At 37.0% G+C, this 25235-nt stretch overlaps 1 protein-coding gene across 5 annotated transcripts in view; it reads right to left on the bottom strand.

The window, feature by feature from the left end:
* The window catches only part of HACE1 (HECT domain and ankyrin repeat containing E3 ubiquitin protein ligase 1), a 52385-nt gene that overhangs the window by 13564 nt on the left and 13586 nt on the right, over positions 1 to 25235 (bottom strand). For 4 of the 5 annotated variants that reach the window (XM_050315420.1, XM_050315421.1, XM_050315424.1 and 1 more), the window contains 10 exons: positions 23502 to 23603; positions 21647 to 21753; positions 17779 to 18025; positions 12811 to 13148; positions 8974 to 9042; positions 8243 to 8330; positions 6402 to 6513; positions 6212 to 6309; positions 5939 to 6026; positions 4760 to 4909 (listed from right to left, as the gene is read on the bottom strand). In XM_050315420.1, coding sequence (XP_050171377.1) covers positions 4760 to 4909; positions 5939 to 6026; positions 6212 to 6309; positions 6402 to 6513; positions 8243 to 8330; positions 8974 to 9042; positions 12811 to 13148; positions 17779 to 18025; positions 21647 to 21753; positions 23502 to 23603 — 1399 coding nt within the window. The remainder of the gene's footprint in view (positions 1 to 4759; positions 4910 to 5938; positions 6027 to 6211; positions 6310 to 6401; positions 6514 to 8242; positions 8331 to 8973; positions 9043 to 12810; positions 13149 to 17778; positions 18026 to 21646; positions 21754 to 23501; positions 23604 to 25235) is intronic. The other variant, XM_050315422.1, reaches the window with a different exon arrangement.

Raw genomic sequence — 25235 nt, 5'->3', positions numbered from 1 at the left:
GAGAGGAAAGAACCCTCCTGGAGTCAGAAAACCCTTTTGCTCTTCAGTTTTCTTATTAACCATAGTTAAAATGGGATCTATTATACAGTTGAAAAAAATTATTTATAGGAATTTTTACATTTTCAACCTGAACTTGCAAGTCATTTAAAAGCCTTAAAAGGAGAGTTGCTAAAAGTTTGACTTTTATCCAAGTACAGGAACTGCTATTTACAGCCCCTTCACAGACATGGCACTCAAACACATTTGAGCAAATGTGCCCAGAACAAGGTGACCCTGAGTTTATGCAAGAGAACTACCCTCTTCACTACACAAGAAAGCAAACCCCCAACTACCTTAAATCTGCCATGATAGATATTCTAACTCTACCAAGACAAATACATTTCTGGGAAAAGGGGCAGGGGATGAGGGTGGCAGGAGGTTTAGAGAAAAGCAAGTTATTGGGAAGTATTGTCTTTGCTTCGCCATCTTCTGTGCATTGTGCAGTGTCATATGGGTGCCCATTAGTAGGAGCCTTGGCACAACACAAACTGTGGACGCAGTACCCCAGAGTAACACACAATCCAAAGGTTAGCAGCCTCATAGACATCTAAGTGCAAAAACTGTTAGAGTATTTCCATGGAAGAGCTGACTAGTGCTGAAATGGTGTGTACCGAAGCTATAAGGCATTGTTTTTCTAAGAAAATCAAGCAACACTACAGCTTAAGAGAGGGATGGGTAACCTACTAATTAAATATCACTGTCATCTGTCCCTCAAAAAAAAACAAAACAAAAAAAAAATCTAACAGCTGTCTAGTAGTTACTAGAGGACATTCACTTTTGCCAACTAGCAAGCATATGCGCATTTCACATATGAAATGTGGAAATAATGATGTCTCTGAGGGATATAAGCAAAATGTGGGAAAAGAAGACTGAAAAGTAGGAATGAGAGACTCCAACTTTAGAGAAGAAACTTAACTGGAGCATTATGATGAGAGTACACTCATAGTCAGCATATTATGAGACCAAAGCACTAAGCTCACTCATTTGCATGACAGATATTTTACCAATCAACAGACTCAAGTGGGCAATTATAAAGAAACTCCATCAGATTTATCAGGACAAACTTGAATCCCATGAAATACTATGTATCTTTCTCTTGTATACCCTTAAAGCACCTGTAGTTTGAAAAGGAGGAGAAATCTATCTGAGCATAATTGTGATTAGCAGGTATTTCCATGCAACACAGAACTTCAAAAAGATACTACAGGTAAGCTCTGAGACAACTTCATTTAATATTCAAGGATTTAAGGCCTCCAGTTCAAAACAGACTGACCCAGAAATTAATTTTCACTTCTGTTTATGCCATTTCAAGGACTACTTTCTACTATACTGTTCAACAGTGGACTGAAGTCTAACAGCAAATAGTGCAGTAAAGAATCTATCTGCTATCTGCCGTTGTGGGCTGGAGGTAGAACTTTTCTTTTATAAACAGAAAAGTAATTGGTTCCTTAAAAAAATACAAAGTCAGTGGAAAAGAGCACTAGAGAAACTATCATCTCCTCCTCTGTTTAAGCAGACAGCAGACAAAGTGTAAGAAAAACAAACCTAAGAGGCCTTATTAATTTCTGACCCTATTTTTGCCCATCTACACCTGTAATAAGTGCAGCCTTAATAAACAGGCAGACCAAGAGAACACATGTTTGATTTCACAGCACAGACACACACAAAATTATGCATGCTACATATCTAACACCTTATAAAGCACATTAGTTGTGTGTTAGCTGGGTCATCACCTAAGTTGGTGATCTGTCCTTGCCTATCAGATATTGTTGCAGAAAGATCTCAGTTCACCACAGTGGAAAAAAGGTGATGCACCCACCCGAGTCTCAAAAAAGTAGCCACATTTGTTCATACAGGTTTTGGCTTCTAATTAAGGCATTTCCAATCATGTGTGCTGACTAAAAAGAAGAGTTCCTTCGAAAAAGGTTCACACTGTTCCTCAGAGACAGGAGGTCTTACCTCACAACTGGTGGTTTTAGTGCCATCAACAGATGGATATACTTTAACTACGAGAAAACAAGGAGCTCGGTGCAAGGTGAAAAACCAAAGGAATGGAAACAGTTTCAGGCTGCAAAAGATTTCACACTCCTTCACTTAAGGCCTGACAAGTAGTTGAAGGAAATTCATATTTCTGTAATCTGATAACTTGTATTTGGTATGAATAACAGTTAGTATAACCCATAGCTGAACCTGAAACAAAAATTACACAAAAACTCCTCAGAAGCATCTGCTGCTATACAACTCTGATTCCTTCAGCAAGAAAACAGGAGATGCACAAAGCTGATGGAAAAGGCCTTGGAACAGTGAGGCAGAAAAAGCAACTACTCTTGGAAGTGGAGGGTGTAATTTTTCCAGTTCTCTGTGTCTGATAAGTAAGAAGAAGTGATAAACAATTGTGAAAACTTAAGTTAAATGTGTCTAAACATTTAGAAAGTTCCAGAATGCCTGTTCAAGAGAATGACAAGATCTTAATAAGACTGGGGAGAGTTTATTAACAGAGACTACTGACTGCTGTTTCTTGGTTTGCAACAGTTACTCTAGCAAAATGAAAAAGGAAAAAAGTAAGGTCATTTTGTCAATTTAGAAACCAAAAAATCAGCCATGTCATCACTAATCAAACTACTAAGGAACCCAAATTCATTAGTAGTCAATTCCAGAAGAGGTGACAAGAGCAACAAGCAGAAAAATAAGTTTTTCTTTTTTGTGAATACATCACATGGAGATTAGCCTGTGAGCGTTAACTCATAACCACATCCTGGGCTGCAACAAATGAAGCATGACCAGCAGGTCAAGGGAGGTGATTCTGTCCCTCTACCCTGCTCTCATGAGACCCCATCTGGAGTGCTGCATCCAGCTCTGGGGCCCTCAACACAGGAAGGACATGGATGTGTTGGAGAAAGTCCAGAGCAGGAGCACAAGGATGATCAGAGGGCTGGAGCCACTTTCCTATAAAGACAGGCTGTGAAATGTCTGGGGTTGTTCAGCCTGGAGAACAGAAAGCTCCAAGGAGACCTTAGAGCACCTTCTAGTACCAGAAGCGGGCTACAAGACAGCTGGAGAGGGACTTTTTACCAGGGCAAGTAGTGATAGGACAAGTGGGAATGGCTTTAAACTGAAAGAGAACAGATTTAGATATTAGGAAGAAATTCTTCACTGTTAGGGTGGTGAGGCACTGGAACAGGCTGCCCAGAGAAGCTGTGAATGCCCCATTCCTGGAAGTGTTCAAGGCCAGGTTGGATGGGGCTTTGAGCAACTTGGTCTGGTGGAAGGTGTCCCTGCCCAAGGTATCTTTAAGATCCCTTCCAACCCAAATCATTCACGATTCTTCTGCTCACTCAGAGGAATCTCTTGATGTCAGAGGCCAAGCCTTAAGTCAGTACCAAATTGTGCCACACAACAATACTTTAGAACCACTTTCCTATGTGAAGATCAAGGAGTAGGGAAGCACTGCCTACATGGTGCTGCTTCAGACTGGCTGTCCTCCACTGCCTCTTGACCAGAACAAGGTCACTCCCATGCAGCAAAAAGGCAGAGAAGTAAAACACACTCCTCTGTGAAGAAGACCTTGACAAAGATGACTGAGTGTGCACCACCAACTGCAACAGTGTCCCCTGAACACTTTCAGAGTTGATCTGTCCTCAGCAAACATCACAGGAAGACTGCAGGTAGACAATTATCAAACTAACTTATACTTCCAAAGAAGATCAAAGAATAGTACTTGAACACAAAGGAAATTCTGCATGCAGCAGCAAATAAATTTATGTACTTAGAGGAGTAATGAGAATGCACAGGGAATTTACCCTTCCACACATTTTCATTCAAGAAGAAAAGTTCTTTCATGGCATTGCAGAGGCACAATCAAAAGGCACAAAGGTTCTCAAAGAAGAGCCCTAGACAACAGATATCACAGTTAACAGAGGTTGTCCTCTACTAAAAAAAAAAAAAAGTTATTTCTACAAAGACTTCTGACCAATCCCCTTGAAGGCTACAGCATAAGCATATGAATTAACTTTCCTCGTTAAGGAGACAGGATGAACCTGCATTAGTTCCAAAACACTATTTCAGAAAATAAGTTTGCAACAGCATGGATTCAGCTTCTGAAAACTTTACACAACTGATGAACTTCGAGCATAATAAAGAAAGCCTGGTAGAGTTTTTCCAGAGTTCACAAACATTCTCAACTTTGTAAGTCTGTCGCAAGTTAACCAGGGAACAATTACTTTCATTTCTCAAGAATGACACTACACAGCAGGATAGATGAATTTCACAACTGTGATGCAAAGAACTGCACATACCACAAAGGCAATTGGTTGCACCAGTCTGCCTTTCAGGCATTCCTAGTCAGCAATAGTAAAGACAACTAAATTACATGATTAGGTTTTAGACAGAGTAATGATGCCTTCCTTGTTTTTAATTTAAGATTCATATTCAAATATAAAGATTCACTATTTTTAAAATGTTGTTAACTGTATAAAATTCCCTCAAGGTTTTGCTCATGTATTTCTATATTTTGCAACCACAACAGCTCCTAAGTGAGGCACAGGCTGGAATAGCAATTACTGCCATATTATGTTGTGACTCTGATGTACATAAAAGACTGGCAAGACATTAATTTCCAAGACTTTTTCATTTTTAATACACACACAAAAGTAAAAGAGGAAAAGGTTTAGTGCTCAGACAACTATTACAATTAATGAACAGGATTTTAATAAAACCATACCAAGAATATGTTTGTAGAATGACCTTGTGAAGTAGATATTCACCAACTGCCTGTGATTCAGAGCTAGTCCCAGGATCTGGCCTGCGAAACGGAAGTAGTTCAAATGATCTGGATTTACAGAAGAGTTGCTGTTGGGTTGGAAAGTTGTTCCTATAAAATAAAAATATTATCATATTTCAGTACACTTTTTTTCAAGTGAAGTGTTTATTTGTCAAATACACTTAACATCTGAAACCACTGCAAGAGTTTTATTTTGGAGTTCTGGAAGTTTGGGGCTTCAGATAGAAATGTATTAGAATGTAATGGCACCCTACTACTACAATGATACTGCTTAGTAACTTTCCAAGGCACAACTCCGAAACAATTATCATCAGCAAAAGGGGAATTATAAACTGGTAAACTTGGCCCTCCATCTTAGTATATTGCTATGGGCATTTTTTGCTCACTCTAATGGGCTGTGCTTCTATCAGCTTGTGACCATGCTCAAAGGAAGGATCAGCATGTATCTACTTCCTTTCATCTGTTTCTAGCCAGAAGCAGGCAGGACACAGTCCAATCCTGGTCTTTTTGGAAAAGACCACCTCAAACAAACATCCCTGATCTTTTCCTTTTAGCTTTCATGAAATAACCTACTGTTGACTGAATCCCTCGCCACTTTCCAAGACTTTGTAAGGTAGAAAATAAAACACTTAGCACTGATGATGATGATGATGAAATCTTTTACTGATAAAGACTTGCTTTATATGAAAAACCCAAAAGACAAAAAGTCAAATGCAAAGAAGACCTGTGGAGATCAACATCTGGTTTTACAACAAAAAGTAGCTGATTGAATTTATGGATTTCTGAAAGGAAATAGAGGAATACTTCCACAGTTCTCTTGCAGATGTAGAAGAAAGGAAAACTCTGAAAGTGTTATGTCCTCCTACAACCAGGCAGAGATAGCGTGGACCCATTAAAACCAACAACTCACTCTCCTCTTACAGAAGAGAACGAAACTTCAAATGAAGAAAAACATTTCATATGTTCTTGCAAAAACAAACAAACCATAAATCATTTCTCTATATACAAGATTAATTCCGTCAGTGTTGCTTTTAAAAAGTAATTATCTTATATTCTGAAATGATGCTTTTATAAAAGATGATACCCTAAAATTAGGGAGAAAAAAAGGCAGAAACATACCATCAGCTGACTGGGTAAATAAGGCGTAATCTGGGTTAACTATTTCACTGGACAAGATATCAAACCATTCACGCACCACACCCTGTCCCTGTATGTCAAAAGAATAAAACATATTAGTACAAAGAACTTTCACGGCTCCAACAGTTGTACTGAGTAACTACATATTTCTTTTAAACTAATTTTAAAATAGGATTTAGTTCAAAACAATACTTGTGAAAGAGAACTAATGTTTCCATATGAAAATACAATAAAAACCAGTGTAGTTTTACCCACCATGCCTTCTTCTCCATGAAATCTCACAGCAATCCCCTGCTTCAGTTTTGCACTATTTGCTTTAGACACAACTTCACAGCTACTCCTAAAAATAGAATCTAAATACAAAGCGTCAATTAATTTTTTCATCTTAATTTGTTATATATCATTGTATTTCAAAGATATACTAATTCCACTTATAACACAATACCTCTGTGAACCAAAAGAATGTCATTTTCATTGACAGGCCTGTGCACCATGTCCGAATCTGGCTGCCCAGCATGCAGATGTTCATAGAACCACTCACAGCGATCTTTAAATGGCTACAAAACAAAGTGTAAACCATATTATATAGATGCATTCCACTGAATCCATCATCTCTCATAAGCATGACTGGAAAATAGCTATGCAGACTTCTCAAGTAATTTTTGAGATGTGCCGAATTACCTCAATAAGCTACATAGTATTTTGGGAAAAGACTAGACGTGCCCTTAAGTGCTTGCTGAAGTTTGGTATGCTGAAGCTGGGTATGCAGGAAGACTGGACCACCAGTTATGCAGAAATTGCTGCCAAAGTTCTCCACACAAGAGAAAAACAGCACAAAACTTCTTACAGGGAAGGGGTGGGTGTGAAGGACTCCAGATAAGAAATAAGTCACTGGCTTCTGTAACTGATAATCAACCACAGCTGAGCACAGAAGCACAAGGGATATAAACAAGCCCTACTTGTAGTAAAGTCCTCCAGCAGTATAAAACAACTCAAAGGCACCAGAAACCTTCCAAAGGAACTCCTAGGTGAGAAGGTTCTAGCTTGTTTGACTCAGGATTGAGACTGACATTTTGCAGCTCTTCCAACAGAGGCCATCCTTGTGTCATATCCTTCTCATCCATCACAATTCACAGCATGTACATTTAGCTGACCTGACAAACAGGGTTTCAGTTCTCAGGGTCTCTTCATTATTTACAGGTAATGAATTTCAAAAACACACATTTCAACCAAAGAATGATTAAACAATACACCTACACCCTTGTCCCACAAATGGAACTGGATTACTAAAAACAATGTACCTTTAAAAATAAAACATTGTACTGTCCACAGCTAAGGAAATAAAGCTTTTGGAACAGACTTTCCATAATTATTGGGGGAAAGGGGTGTTATGGTTGGGTAGAGGAACTTTACCTTTGTTTTCAGAAAATTTGGTATTTGACTAAAATAGTTGACCAAAACTCCTTTAGTGTAAGGAATCTTTCTAATGGAGAACAAATCAAAAGTAACCCAGTGTGTGCTAAATGAAGGAGTTCCAAACAGCTCATTATCACCCAAACACCATCTTCATTTGTAACAGAACAAATGCACAGCACAGTAATCAAAACAAGGCAGATGCCTAAGACTACAGAGTCATGTATAGGAGCCAAATTCCACACAGGAGTTTGTGCACTAATTTTTCAATGTAACTACAGTAGTACTCCCCTAGAATAACTCTTTAATCTTGAATTCATGTCCCATGTCAAACTGAGAAATGAGTTTATAATTTTACTTGAATAAGAAAAAAGACAAAACAAAGAAACAAAAAGAAATGGTAGGAAACTGAGCGAAGTGTAACAAGACAACATTATGTTTCACTAAAGAAGCTGTCACTAATTAACTATGGCCAAATCAACTAATAGTGGTGTATTTATCCTCTGGTTTGTCTCAAAATGTAAGTCAATTAGGGAAAAACACAGCATTTTAAAGCCCGATCTATTACATGTGCACAAATAGATTTAAAAACAGAAATTTAGCTTTGTTTAACTCAAAGTTGGACTTGAAAGACATATCTAACATCAGTCACGTCAAATGGACTCACTTATGTATTTCAAAGAACTACAAGTACAGAAATCAGGCTGCCATGTCCATTTAATCTGATCTTCCAACATCCGAGATTCAGAAGCATTAGAGGCCACACTCAGTTCTTCCATCCTCCCCAAATAGAATTTCTTTAAATATTATTTTTAAACAAAACACCCTTTGTATATTTGCAGAAGTTGTAACTAAGCATCTCCTGACACTTACCTGAGCTTTTATGATGTGCATAAATCTGGACATCAGTTCAGGACACTCAAGAAGAAAATGAAAGTGATCAAAAATTATTTTGGGGTTTCTGAAAGAAAAACAGGTTAGAAGCCTGTTAAGAGATTTAATAATAATAATGCTTCGTGATACAAAAATTCCACAAAAAGAAACAATGCAATTAGTCATATAAGAAGATTTTAACAGACTCTTCTACTTGGTCAGTTTTCTCTTGTTTTCAAATTCCTCATCTGGAAAACATGGGAGGATTAGAAGAAGCTCCCCACACAGAAGCTGTCCCAGAGAAACTCTGGGAACAGCCAACTGTAAAAAGATGGTTTAGACTCCTTTAAGAAGTCACATATTGGAGGAAGAACGAAAGTTTTCATCTGCCTCAAAAGCGAAGCCTTTATTTGGAATAAACAGGAGGAAAAAATCCATTAAGGAAATTATTCTGTTGCTCTGTGAAACAGATTTTGTTCACGAAATCCCACAGAATCTCACAAATAGCTCATTTAAATATGCAAAAGAGTTCATTTAAGTCTAGAGCTCTGAATCATTAATCTATACTCTCTTGAATCTGGCAGGACCATTAAAGTGAATATAGTACATAGATTACAACAAAAACCTAAAAATACAACTCAGTAAGAAGAAAAAAATCAGTTTAATTTATTGGGGGGAAGGGTGGCTGGGCAGAGGGGTGGATTACTAAACCCACATTTGTTGAAGCTTACCTGTTAACAAAACACTTAAGGACATCATCGTGTTTACAAACAAATTCTATAAAACGAGGTGACGTCATCCTGTTAAAAATCATATGATGCTTTCCATTAGTGAAATTGAAAATAATTTGAATTACACAAATTGTCCTTTTTTTTAAATAAAATACTACACAACTAAAAACTGATATTGTTTAACAAGTCATCATGAAACTAAATACTCAACAGCATTAAGATCTCATAATAAACTAACAGAAAAGGCAAAAATGCCAATAACCATGAGGGTCAAGCAACATTACCTCCAAGTGTTACTAACTATACAAACAAGAAAAGCTCAAAGTAAGGGAGATATATATTTTTCTATTGAATCCTTCCAGCTTTCAACGGAAGCACATACATGCAAGGGCTGATACCACATGCACAATGCATATGATATGCAGGTTGTTCTATATTCTTGTTTATTGTATGAAACTCCCACCATACATCTTGTAAATTGTGGTATGCCAGAAAGAGAGCCAGGAAGAAATAAAATTCAAACTTAGCAAACTTAATAATGGGGACAACAGGTTGCTTAATGGCAAAATACATGTTAACAAAAAGAAAACATAACAAAAAACCATAACAAAATTACTTGCTAGGCAAGAGTCTCATAGTAGCATTAATTTATTTTTTTTCTCCTATACATATATATATATATATGGAGAGTGAGGGAAAGATTAAAATGGGTGCAAATTTTACTACATTTGTTTACATCTATCCTACCAAAAAAACCCACCAAGACTTAATTGTATCCTTCAGTAAAACCTAATGAGTAGTTGCAAACACGATTAAAATCCTCTCATCAAGTTTCTTTAAAGTCTGTGAAAAACACTACTTAGTACAGGATAACTTTCCTGTTCCCTCACCAATTTAGATAAGAGCTGCTAATTTTATACAAAACTAAGGTGTTTTCCTTATTCTGTTTTGAAGAAACAAGTCTCACTATATCCTTTCACTCATCTGCACAAAAAACAAACAAGCAAGCAAGTAAAATCTCCCAGAGACCAAATAAGAACATATTAAACACACTCCTCCTCTGGGAGATGATTTGAAAACATTAAACAACTAAGAGAGTCTTCCCTAAAAGGAAATTAACTCTATTTGTAAATTGCCACACAAGTTGTAAGATACAATATATGGGGAACAGACAAAAAAGCATACACTTGTCATTTTTTGATGCTGAAAACTTGGAACATTTTATTTCAGTATATTAATAAACAATGTGTAGATTTGATGTCAGCATCTGCACAAGAAAAGCAATTGTGGCAAGTAAAATAAAATAACTTAAATATTTCAGATGTTAACCAACATGAAATGCCATCCTTGTAGGAATATCAAGAACAATGGAAAGCTATGAGCTTTGCTTACTCTCTTCCATTAAATATAGAGACACTCAAATTTAAATTTAGAGCTGTTTTAAAACATTTTGTCTGAAAACATAGTTTGTTATCATTTCAAATATTAATTGAAGATGGCAGCAGTACTGATTTACAAAATTCACTCCTATTTATGCCTATGGATTTTTTTGATTTTTAGCTTTTTGTAGATTTTAGGAGTAGCTGTAGTTAGCTCACACTTCAGCACAGTAATTTGCACATTTACCCAACCCTATTACCCCATTGGGAGCCCCTGGTGGTCTAGTGGTAAAGGCGCCGCGCTATCACCGCGGAGACCCGGGTTCGATTCCTGGTCAGGGCCACTCCCGGGCAGGTGGGGCTCGTTAGCCCTTAAAGGCAACCCACCTACGTCCTAAGGACCTCGCTGCCACCGTCCAAGCTCGCTTGGCCCCGGCAGATGAACCTTAGGATTAAAGGGTGGGCTCAGTTCCGCGCACACTGTGTCTCACCTAAAAAATCCAATGCGCAGGCTGGAAGGTGTAAAGACCTTCCCCGGATCTTCGCTCGCGAAGACTGGCCATTATTATTATTACCCCATTTCATATCTAACTTTCTAAATTCCTGTAGCTTGTTTAGACTTCTCTTAAGGTAGGCCTTCTTTCTGTTTAAGAACATTTGCACCCTGGCTTGAACAACAAGATACATCCTAGTCAAAGCATCCTTCAAAACCCCAGAACTGTGGAGGAGCTCCAAGGACTGGACATGCTGTGACAAAGAGGAAGATGAGGAAGAGGGGGTCTTAGAGACCTCTAACCTTATTTCCAGAGGGGCATGCCAAGGGACAGAACTGGGAGGATCTGAGGGGCAGATAGATCTGGGATTGCACAGACTAATACCTTAAATTGTGGAACCCCCTGGACACGGGACGTGCATCTCTCTATGCCCATGGTGGCTGAAGGCCTTCTATTAAAACTGCTCTCTACCTTATCTCTATTAATAATTACCTGGTGACCAAGTTTTTGGCTCTCAATCTAAGGTAACACTATTAACATAAAAACTTTGGAGCAAGTCTCAGATCTTTGTATTCTCCACACAGTTCTGAAAAGCCCTAAAGCAACACGCAATTCAGCCTTCTCTCCCACATCTCAGGGAGTTCTCTCAGTTGTTATTGAAACAGTTTTTACGCTCCTGACAGTAGTCTCAGACTTATGTAGTATCTGTGGGAGTTCTCCTTAACATGAAGCATAAATTATGCTTTGGGACAGACTTAACAGGGCAAGTCATATCAGCAAGTCACCTGGACACAGGGAGACAGTCACCTTGATGACAATTTTGGTACAAAGAGATGGATGGTGGATGGAGGGAATGTACTTAATCACTTCTGTAAACACTTCTGCTCTTCATTTGGCTGCTGTCAACAATACTTAACTGCATTTTATCTTATATCAATGGAAATGGTTAAACAGCACTTCCTTTTTCAATGTGGAGTAAAATTAAAAGTGTAAGTACTAAGGAGTTTGTGGAACATCCCGATCCCCATATCATCTTCCAGAATGTCCACAGAGGAGCATGCCCCAGACAAACATTACTGGCCAACTTGAATGCTTTTATTCCACTCAATTTGGCAGAGAAAGAAAAACCCTCAAAGTGGCCAGGAATAAACAAGAGTTGTCATGTAGTATGAACCTTGCTTCTTGATTCCTCAGAGAACTTGTAATACCACCATACTTATGGTATGTGGTATTATATGCATACTTATGCATATAATATGTGTACTTATGCACTCACAAGGACCAAAGGATCCCTTCCTTGCAAGTTCACAAACATAATCCATAGCAATCTTGGCCTAAGACCTCAGTTACAGTGGATACACTTGTTTTCTGTTTAAATCAGGCACTGAATTTACCTTAGCTGCAGTGCCTGTTCCACACAAAACTGCATGTTTGCCAAGCTGGGACTGGATTCCACGTGACTGTTATTTTTGAGATTGAACTCTCCTTCTTATAAACTTCTGCAATATAGTCAAACAAACTTTGCTCCAGCCATCATTTTCATATACAACGATCACTTTTTTTTTTCTGAGCTTACAGCTGTTCTTGTTGGATAACCATATTAAATTCAGGGATAACTTCACATTAAGAACCAACAGCAAATACAGCTATGTTTCTAGAGATCAAAATTCTATTATCTCCAAGTATATTAGATGATTACAAAACGCCATTAGACATTTAATACAAAATTTGTCCCACTGCAGCTACACTCACAGGTAGCAGCATTATGGAAAATATGCAGTGCTGTTTGGTGTCATTAGAGCCAGGAAAGAAAAAATTCAAATAACTGAACTAGTGAAAGCACTAAAAAACATACCCTTGACTGTCACTAATATAATGTGGTCAGCACCAACATTCTTCCAAGAAAGCATGTGTGATTTTAAAATGGTAATAGTTTGGATAACAAAAATGAATCCTCTCCTTACCCCTGAGGCATCTGACAGGAGCAGCACATATAGAAGGCTTGAATGACAGCACTTAGCCTGTTTGCTGTCATGGAGATAACATCCTGGCAATCAGCACAAGCTTCCTGCTTCCCAGCAACATCATATGCTTTTAACTCGACAGCATCAGTGGATAGGTCTTTTCTTCCCTCAGCTCCTGCAGTGGCAAAGGAAGGTGCAGGAGCAGCATCCTGGTGATCTGGTCCTTTTTGCTTCAGTAAAATAGAAGTAATGTTGGCAGAGTCCTTTTTGTTTTTCATAAGCTCTGTGGCTATAAGAACGAGCCACTCATCTAGAGAATGCCAGAGCAATTCCAGTGGCTGCAATAAACACACGAGAAAACAGACAGAAAAGGAACACGTTGACATTAGATAATATTAATAATGCGATAATGCTGTTTTAGCAAATAGACATCAGGCACATTTTAAAGCTTGAAGTGATCCTTTAGAGGTCATGTTAGAAGTAAGAGTCAAATACTCATAAAAAATTCTGTACTTGTAGCCAAAGAGCACAAAGAAAATTCCATATAGAAGGAAAATAATCAAGCAGCAGATGGAAGAAAGATAAAGTAATTTAGAAAGAAGTATACAAGAACTATAGAATTGAACTGTGTAACAGAGTTTGGCCTCAGGGTTGTTACACAGCACAGTACTGCCTGACCGCTGCAGTCAAGCAGAGAAACAATAATACACAGGTTGAGTTGCCAGAGTAAGAGTTCTTTTTTAAAGACCTGGTCAAAGAAGCTCCCTCTACCAAGAAGATGGAGTGAACTCCAGACAACACCACAGAGATTCAGACCAATGCATGTATCTAGTAAGAACACGTTTTATGTAGAGTGTGAGCTCATAACAGTTAATTTTGATAGTACCCCAGATGTCTCAGAGTAAGGGTCACTAACATCTAGATTTATGAAAGAGAAACAAGTATCAAAATCATGAATCAATTTTTAAAGCTGTACATTTCATTTTAACAAAGGCACTCTTTATTCACTACACACTGCTCAAAACTAGTAACATTAAAACCTGGTACAATTCTATCACTACACCTTTGCTCCAAGGTGTATGGAGAAGAAGAAGGCCTGAGCATACAAAAAGACCACAAGGGGTGTAAGGGTTTGTTTCACAAGCCTACAGTCTAGTGAGCATTGGGATATGAATCCTACAGGGAGATAATCTGACTCAAGTACTAGGTAATTCTAACTCAAGAAACTAGGTAGTTATTTACTAGAATACTAAAATCTAGTTTTCTTCTCCCAAATTTTTCAGTGCTTATCTTGCCAGGCACCATTTTCCACTGATATCTTGTGTTTTATCTCTTATTTCCCACAGACTTAGCACACCTCCTGGAACTTTTCCACCTGATTTGTTTTTCCAAAGTTCGTTCTTCTCAGTTTCTGATTACAAAGTCATTGAAAAGGGTAGTCAAGCATAGCAGCTTCAACATTTCCTTTCTTTCTAGCCTAACTTCAGGATATAAAGCACTTCTAAATATTGCCCATCACTTCCATATCCATGACAGTCAGCGTTTTATATCAGCATCCGTGATCAGACCGTGTCATGTGGACATACTCAAACAAACCATCAGCAATGCTTTTTTCAAAACTACAAATCAACACACAACTGAGTCTGACTGAGTACCCAGCTTTTCCAGCTGCACACCTTACCCCCCAAATGCACGAATTTAGTTATGCAATGCCTTTCTCTTTACCCATCCAGAAAGCAAGACACCGGTAATCAAACCCACATTCAAACCGCTACACTGGAGCAAAGTCTTCTGCCAGATGACAGATAGCCTTTTAGGACAGAGGGCACAGGAGATCACTGATCCATGAAGTGACTGTCATAGCAGAGAAGTTACCTCAACTCTAGAAAATAATAGTATCTGAAACAAGGGAAAAATGTTAACAACTTCCCAACCTTGTTCAACTACAGAAGTTTTGCAGCAAGTTTCCCTAATATCAGATCTACACTAAACAGCAACTGGAAGAGCAATAGATGAAAAAGTAATGAATGTAAACTTAGTCAAAATTACTATTCATAAAGTTTCTCAATTCTAAGATCTTTTTTGAGTTAGCAGTAGCTTATTTCAAGGTTGGGAGACAAAATTCAATGATTCTTTTGTATCTTACAGGATCAGTACAAGAATGTGTATCACTAGATAGTGCTTCCACTTTAAAACATTTGGATAGGCCTGAATCACATACAGGGAATTTCAGTACAGCACAGACAACCCTGTGATTTTCTTGACCTTGTCAAACAATAACATTCCCCAGTAGCCTCAGATCAAGTTGTAGTCACATTTTCAATCCCTTACCAGCTAGATTACAGTGAAAACTTTTCAAAATATGTTCAATCAGTATATCAATACAGAAAAACTTAACCAAGCTTCAAGAAAGTTAAAAGAAAGGTTTTCTTCATTTCTTATACTGGATAAAATATGGTTTTGCACCAGCTTTTTAAAAGAAATTATGAAGTACATCTTCAAAAGTCATCACGTACAGATCTATTTGGAACTAACAGGAGTGTATTTAAAAGGAATGGAAACAACGCCCTGTAACATGCAATAAGGCCTGATAATGTTCCTCCACATACCCAACCACAAGACAGAACTCCTGCCACTGCTGCTCTCAATCCTCCTCGGGTAAAAGTCTACTATTGAAAGAAGACAGTATTGAACAACCAATCAACTTCCTATGTTGTAAAGAAAGACTGTATCTAGAGGCACTCACTCAAACAGCATTCAAAGAAGTGGATGGAGAACTGGATCACTTTCTTATGCTCTGGAAAGTACTCAGCACCTTACATGGAACATGAACTATCAAACTGATGGTTTATGTCAGAAACCTGTATCAAAATTCAAGTTACCTGCAACATTTATACCCACAACTAAATTTTAAGATCAGCAGAAAATTCCAATTTAAAGCTATCGACTTCTAAAATTTTTAATATGGATCTCAAATTTAAAATCTTGTAGTTCCATGTTGACTTCTTTAACACAGATTTAACACCCATTTTGTAGCAACAACCTCTGCGGTTTCCTTAACAGTCTGTACTAACCAGTTAGGCTATCTATATTCAAGAAAACGCAAATAAAATAAAAACTAGAAAAGGAGTTCTTTGTCACTAACCTGCACGTCACACATGCAAGGACTGGTACCAATGAAGACATACAACTGTCAGGTCTTCAAGTAGCTTGCAAACCATTGCAATAATCTAGACATGTAGTGGGGGTTTTTCCCTCCTCCCAAAAGGCACAAGAGACAATCACAACCATGTTTTCAAGGAAAGGACAAAAAAGGAAAAGAAAAGGCAGGAATAAGAGAGAACTGGACGTCACCCAACTCACTCAGCACTATGTGTAATCTCCCACTTCCCAGTCACCATAAATTCAGGAAAGAACAGACTAATCCAGACACAGCTATTGATTACCTTAGCATTGCCAGACCTGCGTGCCCAAACAAGAATAAGTTCTCATCAGCAGTTTTATATTTTTGAGTTTGAAATTGAAATGAATCTTTTAAATATCATGGAGACAACAGTGGTCCTCATGAAGGTTTTAACACTTCCAAATAAATAAATTACAATAATTGCAATAATAACTTTTAAATCATTCTGAAATGTTAGCTAAAGCAACAATAGGATAGATTTTGCTTATTTATTAAAAACCTAAAAGTGGTTTTCACACTCTTAAGAGTTACTGATATATTCTGGGACGACTGTGGCAGTTCTGTAATATAAGTTTACTGCACAAGTAACTCCACATTAAATTGAGAAACAATTCTTTCAGCATACAAAGTAGTTTGGGCACACAGATTAGTGATTCTGCTGAAATACCATTTCTTTTGCAAATTGCAATTGAATGGTTTTGTTTGTTTTATACTGAGTTCTGAAATTATGTGGAATTGAAAAGTCACGTTCACCATGTGAACCATCAGATCTTATTGGTAACTCTTTTCTCTCTCTCTTCTCCTGCTGCCTGCACCATGTGACCATTTTTCTTTCCCCTCTCTACTTCCCTCTTTCTTTACTCTTTCAATCTGTTTTCTTCTTTTACTTTTTTTTTTCCTTCTCTTGTGGGTAGCTTAAAACCAATTAATTGTGTTTTATTAAAGTTACTGATTGTTTTTAGTGGGTATTTCCTGTGGAATGGGTCTTTGTGCTGAATGTTTTAGTGAAATGCATTTTCCTGGTTGTATTTTACTCCTGTAACAACCTTTTGTCAAACTATCTTATTTTTCTCACTAAATTAAAAAGAATTTCTCTTACAGAAAAGTGTGTGACTCTTCCTCTAGACACTAATTAGATGTTATAACGAACCAAAAGGCTTTTAAAAAGTCTTAAATAAAAATGTAACTGCTCTGGGCATCTTATAGCTCAAATCCAGAGTGTAACACCAACAAACATAAAAAAACCAGACACCTTCAGAAATTAAACGACTAAATGGCAAGCACCTAAAGCATGTGTTTGAAAACAGCTATAAATCAATAACCTTGCAAGGGCAGTAGTAAGCTGATATGTTTCAAAGCATGTAATAATAAAATCCAAGAACAACTTGCAAAAAGGCTTCATGGTCACAGTGAAAACACACACAGATCAAGATTTCAATTGTTTCCATTTTTCTTGTGAAGCTGGATAAAACTAAATGATCAGAACTCGCACTGAATCTCCCAACTATCATTCTGAAAGTAAATTAATATAGTCTACTATATTAATATTACCACATTTAGAGATTACTACACTCCTAAATAACAGAAATAAAAACAAAGTTTACCAAAATCAGCTGGGTAACTAAACTTTCAACATCTAATAAACAATGTATTAAATAAAAAATAAACACAGATCATGAGATGTGCATCAGTGGTTAAATGAATGCAGTAGGCAAAAAATAATAAAAGAGAAGAAAAGAGATAGGTTTAACTTAAGAAGGGATAGGGACATCAACCAAACTTACTTCCTGTTCATGAGATGTCTGATTAATGAATGCATGCTTTGTGAAATTCATCTCTTTAACGTCTATCTTCCTAACAACATCATATACTTTTCTGACCTTGAACACCTGACTTCTTGGAGTTTTATTTCCATTGTAGCCCATGTCATTTCCATTACTGGGAGAGGATGGGCCAATGCGAAAGACATGGCAAAATATCCTCACGATCCTTAAGAGACTCTTCATTTGAGCTTCATAATTACTTGACAAGCTGGGGGAAAAAAATTGAATGTTTAAGTTTCTTTTCCTAGATGAAACAATTTAGTATATTAAGGAATAAGCAATCTAATGGTAGGGTCGGAAACACATGCTGAAAAAAACCCCTAAGCTTTAAACCCTAGTGAATTTTAATTTCCATTTCCTGCACCAGTCCCAAAAGTCAAATACAAGCACTATAATTTTACTAACATGTCCACACAATTTTAATTAGTAGTTAGAACAGCAAATTCCACATCTTGCAAAACACTTCATTTGTTTTTACACACACATACACTTCTTATGAACTGCCAGTAGGAAATTCAACTTACTACAGTAAGGATCTAAGCGCATGAAACAAGTTGGGATATTCAGATGAAAATGTTTTCAATTCAGGAAAGAGAGCATCCAATAATAAAAGCATAGTGACTAATCAGATATGCTGCCACAGCCCATCCTCACCAGCTGTTACTCTAAATGCCCATTAACTACCTCAATCCACCAAGGGATCAGAATGGTAAAGATGCCACTATTTCTACTCAAGAAAAACATTTACCTAAAAGACACTAAACAAAAGCACCACTATGTTATTTATCTATCCGATAAACACACTAAAAGTTTTATGTCTGCAAGAAATTAATTATTTTTCTACCAAAATCTAACTCATAAATATGATAGAACTGAGCATATATTCAAATCTATCCTTAAAGTGTTTGCAAATTTAAAGCATGCTTTCTAACCATAAAATCAGTAAGCACCAGAAAACTGACATCTTAGAGGATGCTGTAAACCTCTGATGCAACTAGCAATCTGCTAATTCTGAAACATAGCTAGTTGTAACATTACAGTACCTTTATCATGACCTCATTTACCCTATGTCACGGGTAAAAGCAACAGACCTATTTGTTTTCAGCACTACCTTTCAATGACTGCCAGGGAGCTGTTAATTTTTAAAAGCAATACACTAAGAATTTTACTAAACTAACAAAGTCTGTCTTTGTTGTCACAATCTATACTTTAACCAACAAAGTTTTCAGTATAAGAAAGGAACACAAAGAGTAAGGAATGTAACAGTGGGAATGTTAAGTTTCTAACTAGGTAAAGAAAATCTTCTGACTAGAGATCAGTAATCATACTACCAGAAGCTCTGGTCACAGCCACAAATTAGCATTTATGAAACCTTTGCTTATGTACCAAAAGAATATGTGAATACAAGAACCTAACTCAAGAAGATAACTTTAAAAAAAATGCCAAAAACAAAACCAAACAACTTATGTTTCAGTTGAAGTTCATCATCTCTCAGCAGCAGTGTTTTCCTGGTGAAATTTCCACTGAAGTCTGGTCTCCAGGAAAAGGACCCACATATATATAAAAACTTCAAAGTGTTTTAATAGCTTACTGATGCTTTTACTGGCGTATTTGTAAACATTCAGCTAGGCCTAACCTGCACAAGCAAGACCCAGTCATGTCACACTGAAATCATTTCTTGGAAAGAGGAAATACACAATGAAGGTAATTCTAACTGAACAGGGTCCTTGCTGGTATTCAGGGCAGAAGTCCTCAAGAAGAAGCTTGGTGGCACCCCTGGCTACTTGCTAGAAGCATTACAAAAAACAACTTTAGACACTTTTGAACTAAACAAAGACAAATCCAAAAGCAATGGGCTACAGGTTAGAATCCAGGAAACAAACAGTGATGAGATTAGTTCAGCCATGCAAAAATATCATTATTGGAGGTTTTCAGGTAGAGTACATTTTACATACTTTTGTTGGAAGAAGGAGAGAGAGGAAAGAGGTCCAAGCTCAGAGTACTATATGCACCAAGTACTACCTTAATCCTCGTTCTGTATAACAAAGTAACTGAGAAATACTTTCTCAGAGTAGAAATTCACTGCTTCTGACAGGAAACAGAACTGGAGAGAACAGAGACACAGTTTTTGTGAAACTGTGTCTTGGAAATATTTTCTTTTTATATTACAATTCTGTTGTGATATATTACAAAGCACCAAAGATAAGTGGGCCACTAAAAGTCCACAGGACACTGTACAGGCATCTCAAGAAATGACTCCTCATCCTCATCCAATGCCATGCAACACTTCCATCTTGTTTTCAACCACCGCTAGGCCACCCACATGCAGAAATACAGTAATGCACAGCAGCTTAAATTGAGGGACAGTACAAGCACATAAGTTCTGTTTCTACAGCCATACTGAGGGAGCTCAATAGAGAGGAGCAGTAACAGTAATAAATCAAATCTAGACAACAATCAGTTCAATTTACCTCTGAAGACACTGAAACAGAAACAAATACTGCCTCATATGATCTAATCCATCTACCACAACTTCTGACAATGTACCTATAGAGAACAAGTTTGAAGCCCTTTCCTGCATAATGGTTTTACACTTTATCCCAAATAATTTGTGGGAGATCTATTGGCTCTGCAGACAAAAAGGAATATGTTACAAGTTAAGCTGATACACACTGAAGCTCAACAACAGCTAAAGTCTTTGAGAAAGTCATCTTTGCAGAAACAAAATGTCATTAATACGCCTATGCACTTTAATCCCAAACATTTAAAAGGTTTAAGACTTTTGGACTAATTCATCAAAGCGAACACCCATCAGAATAAGACTTCGATTAATGATGTAATGAACTTCCTAGCATCATTTAGGAGTTCTGACCTGCTATCTACAAGCTCCATCCAAATGTAACACGACTGATGGGGAAGAAAAGGCACCTAGAAGTAAGAATATATTATTTATTCTCCATCTAAGTGATGGGCTTCTCTCCCTGGCCCCAGTTAAAGAGAAGCTTTCAGTCACATTCGTCTACAACCTAAGATGACAGGCTTCTTTGGTTACAGAACACTCTTAAACCTCTTTCTAAGGAGTCATCCAGAACATGTTAGTAAGGAACTTCCACTCATGCTTTCAGACTTGACCTCTTTCAGTAAAGATTCTCTAGTTTCTAGTAAAGCATTTAGGTTAGACCAAAATCTGTTAGCTTTTGAAAACAGTAAAATGTTACTGGTGTTTCAACAAATTACAGATCAGGTATCTAACAGATGCCAGAAAAACTAGGATAGCACTCTAGATAAATATGCTTACCTATTCTATGTGTCTCCCCAAGTAACCACTGCTTGTGCTGCTGAGACAGCATGCTGCTGGATGAAATTTTTGGTCTGATATATATTAGTAGCCATGGAAGGCAATCAAAGCCAGCAAACACGAGAAAGTGTCTGAAGTAACAAAACTCTCCTCAAGCATACTAAGAAAGCATGCAGAAAATTAAAAATGTGGAAGGGTAAAAAAGGGAGAGAGAGGGGGAAAAAATTATTTGATACTTACATCTAAAACGATTCCCTGCACAGAGCTGACACAGCCAAACCAATCAAACAAAAAACACACTTCTCTGCAACTCAAGCTTCTGGGTGCCAGCAGCTATACAAGGGTATCAACTTTCTTTCTTGAAGTCTTTGTGAAGACAGTGATCTAAACAGGCGCTGCCCTACAAATCAGATTTGGGATCCATCTACTCCAGCATGTGCTGAGCACCAAATAGTTTAGATTATTAAAACTACTAAGTGGCACTAAATACCAGGTAGTTGATCAACCTACTTTTGATCTTCTCACACTTACCTAAGCAGTTTGTGACCATTTGTTGTAGCAACTTCAGCAAGACTTGTTAGGATTTTAAGATACTGGTTTTCACTCTGCTGAGACAGGTGTTCCAGAACTTGGCGCAACTGAAGGATTAAAACAAAAGGAATTGCATAGCGTCAAGGAGCATCAGATCAACAATAATTTACCAATTGTTTAGAACATTATCACCCATGCGTTAATATCTAGCAATAATAATATAATAATGTATATTGTCCAACATCTAATCTAACCTCAGTTAATGTTTCATTATGCTTCACAAAGATCACTGAAAAGGTTTACATTCTAGTGCCAGTGCATGTACTGCAGGATATTTAACATTACAGAATCTATGAACGCTGAATACTTAACCATGTATTATTAATTCATAAAAACAACTTATGACATTTAAAATGTGAGTCCTGACTTCAACATATACTCAGTCTCCTCATGTCATCACTTTCAGATAATATGAACTGGTCATCACCCAAGATTTTGAGCAGAACAGCTCAGACTTGGCCACAGAAAACCATTTTCAAAATACAATTACCATTTGGCAGTGACACACAACTATGTCACATATTACCTAATTAGAGCATGGTGATAGTGACACCAGGGTCTGTGGGTTCAATCCTCATATGGGCCATTCACTTAAGAGCTGGACTCAGTGATCCTTGAGGGTCCCTTCCAACCAAGAATATTCTGTGAAATTTGTGAAATATGTGGATGTTTTGCATACCCTCTCATTAAGATCTTGTTTTTGCACACACCTCCACCATTACTCAAATGGATGAAAAATTCAATTTTCTTGCTGTCTTCACTTCTACAATATACAGGGGTTTTTGTTCCATTGTTTTAGTTCTTTTACTTTCTCTTTTAATTTAAATAATCTTTATCATTTCCCCATGCATCTAACATATACTTTGAGAATTCTCACCTCTGTTGTTTCCCTCTGTAAAACTCAACCCTGCCTCAAAAAATTAAACATTGTTTCTATATATAAATCCTCAGTCTTGTAGTGGAAGTAATGGAGTTAGAAAGAGAATGAAAATATCAAAAATCTAGCAAACTAAGGTAATACCTTACTAAATATATATATTTTTTTTTTAATTTGCAGTCTTTAAAATTGTTTGCAGTCATCTTCAAACAAATAATGTATTAAAAACCCCCAGCTACCTAGATTTGGAAGGGGAAAAAGCAGTCCCATGCTTCCTTCCCAATACACAAAAAAGAAACAAATTTTTTTCCTTGCTTTAGATTGTACTACCCCACAATAACAAAAAAAAAACAAGGTATAGAACCATTAAAAAAGAAACAGAGTAGTTTCATCTACAGAAATAATAATCAGATGAAATTTCAGCTGCAATCTTTTACACTCTAATCGTACAAGGCAACCTCATACACATAATGTATGAATACTTATACCACAAATGTTTAAGTTCATTCTAGATGATTCAAGCCTCAAGACACATCCTAGAATGTCTGCAGATAATGACTAAATGAAGGTAAATAGGCCCCATTACACAAAATAATTGGATCTATAGAATGCTCTACCAGCACCTTTGTATTGAAGTTAGCAACAAGACTGCTCTTTCAATCGTCTGTAACACTTTGCCAAATACGCAAAGTCAGAACACTAACTGAAAACAGCTCCTAGTTTTAATCCCAAATTCTTGTGTTTAAAATAACGTAAAGTCACTTTCCATGGGGAACGAAAAGTAGATAGTGGTCAACTACTGTGGCACTGACAGTCAGTTGCTGGTAGAGTCTTCTAACCACGACACTCATATGAAGCAATCAGATCTCCACAATTCAGACATATCCCTTAGCCATAAAACATGCAATGCTGTATTACCATGTTTTCTCGTAGATCTTCATTCTGCGTCATTTGAATTATCGTCTGGAAAAGTCGAGGATGGTACTGTATTAAGACTTCACAAGTCTCTCCATAACCACCCTAAAAAGGCAATCGTTCAAAAAATATTTTAATTAAAAGAAACATTTTTTTTTTTATGCTGGATGGAGAAAATCTATTCTGAATTTCTAAACTGAACTTCAATAATCAATAATCAAAGTTAGCTACCACAAAACTTTTGGGAGAAGACAGAATCAAACTTTTTTCAATATATTGGCTCACATATATCCACTCCCTTTTCTGTGTTTTTTGAAACATTTTCCTACTTATCAAGCCAAAGTTACAGTTGAACAACACTTCACCTAACAATGACCTAAGATTAAAAACAGTGCAATATTTCTCTTCTATTCCCCTTGCTGAAGTGTCTACTTAATTATACCCAGAATCTAACCCTTCAGAACAAATGTTTTCTAAAGATTCATAAGGCACATATCTGACTTGTTATAGGAAGAAATAGGATAAACCCATGTGAAAGGATTATTTAACTTTAAAATCAATACACAAATATGAACCACTTGTGCCTTAGACTAGCTTCACACCCTTCTGAGAAAAAATGTTTTCTGGAAAGAATAGAACTTGAATTTGTGGTTTATATGCATCAACTCTTACTTAACACAGCTGCATTTTTAAGCAGACACCTGAATACGTATCAACTTCTACACTGGAAAGATGACCATATAATGCATTAAATGCTGCAACTTCAGGGACTCCTCCTCTTTGAATGACAGTTGACAACTTACCTCAGTGATAACAGATTCATTAAACGGATTAATTTAATTGTTTCTGGTACCAAGAAATCAAGTATTAAAAAATAAAACCATCCAGAATCCAAAGAACTAATGAAAGTCAAATCTTCAAGATCAAGGTAACATTGGCAAGAAGTACATGAATCTATAACTTCAGTCTTATAAAAACATGTATCTACTCTGAAAAACAAACCTGTAAGCACAGAATAAAACCCTTGATGTAAAAGGAAAGAAAACATTTTGTTTTCTCCCTTCTTACTTGGCATCAAGAACTTATAAACCACATGATCTCGAACAGAGTAAGATCATCACTACAAAACAGCAAACACCAGGTGTCACTACTCACATCTAAATGAAGTTAACAGAACTTTTATGTATAAAGTGGTGGCACAAGGATTGCAGAACTGCAGACTGAAGCAGAAATTAAAAACACTAATAAAAAAAATAAGAACAGTACCATTAAGTACACACTGGTATAGAATCATAGAATTGTTTAGGTTGGAAAATACCCTTAAGATCAAGTCCAGCCATCAACCTCGCACCACCAACATGTGCAACTAAACCATGTCTTCAAGTGCCATATCCACACTTATTTTGAACGCTTTCAGGGATGGTGACTCCACCACTTCCCTGGGCAGTCTTCTCCAGTGCTTTACAATCCTTTCCTTGAAGAAATTTTTCCTAATATCTAATCTAAACCTGCCCTGCCATATGTCACCTTACAGGTCTATGGCTGCAGAAAGCCTCGAAACTAGAGTTCATGTGTTTTTACGGTAATGGTAAGTCATTTTGCCAAAATGAAAAATGTCAAAGAGAAAAAAAATCTGAGCTTCACAATCAAGTCAGTTGTGAAACAGAATAGTGATCAGGCACTTCTGAGTGACCAGAGCTGAGGACTTATTAGGATTTCTTATATCTAAAAAGAAAT

Source organism: Myiozetetes cayanensis, unplaced genomic scaffold, assembly GCF_022539395.1.
Source record: "Myiozetetes cayanensis isolate MyiCay16 unplaced genomic scaffold, myiCay2020 scf2-11, whole genome shotgun sequence".
NCBI classification, from domain to species: domain Eukaryota; kingdom Metazoa; phylum Chordata; class Aves; order Passeriformes; family Tyrannidae; genus Myiozetetes; species Myiozetetes cayanensis.
The sequence above is the reverse complement of the archived record's forward strand: the minus strand, read 5'-3'. Positions and strand labels throughout refer to the sequence as shown.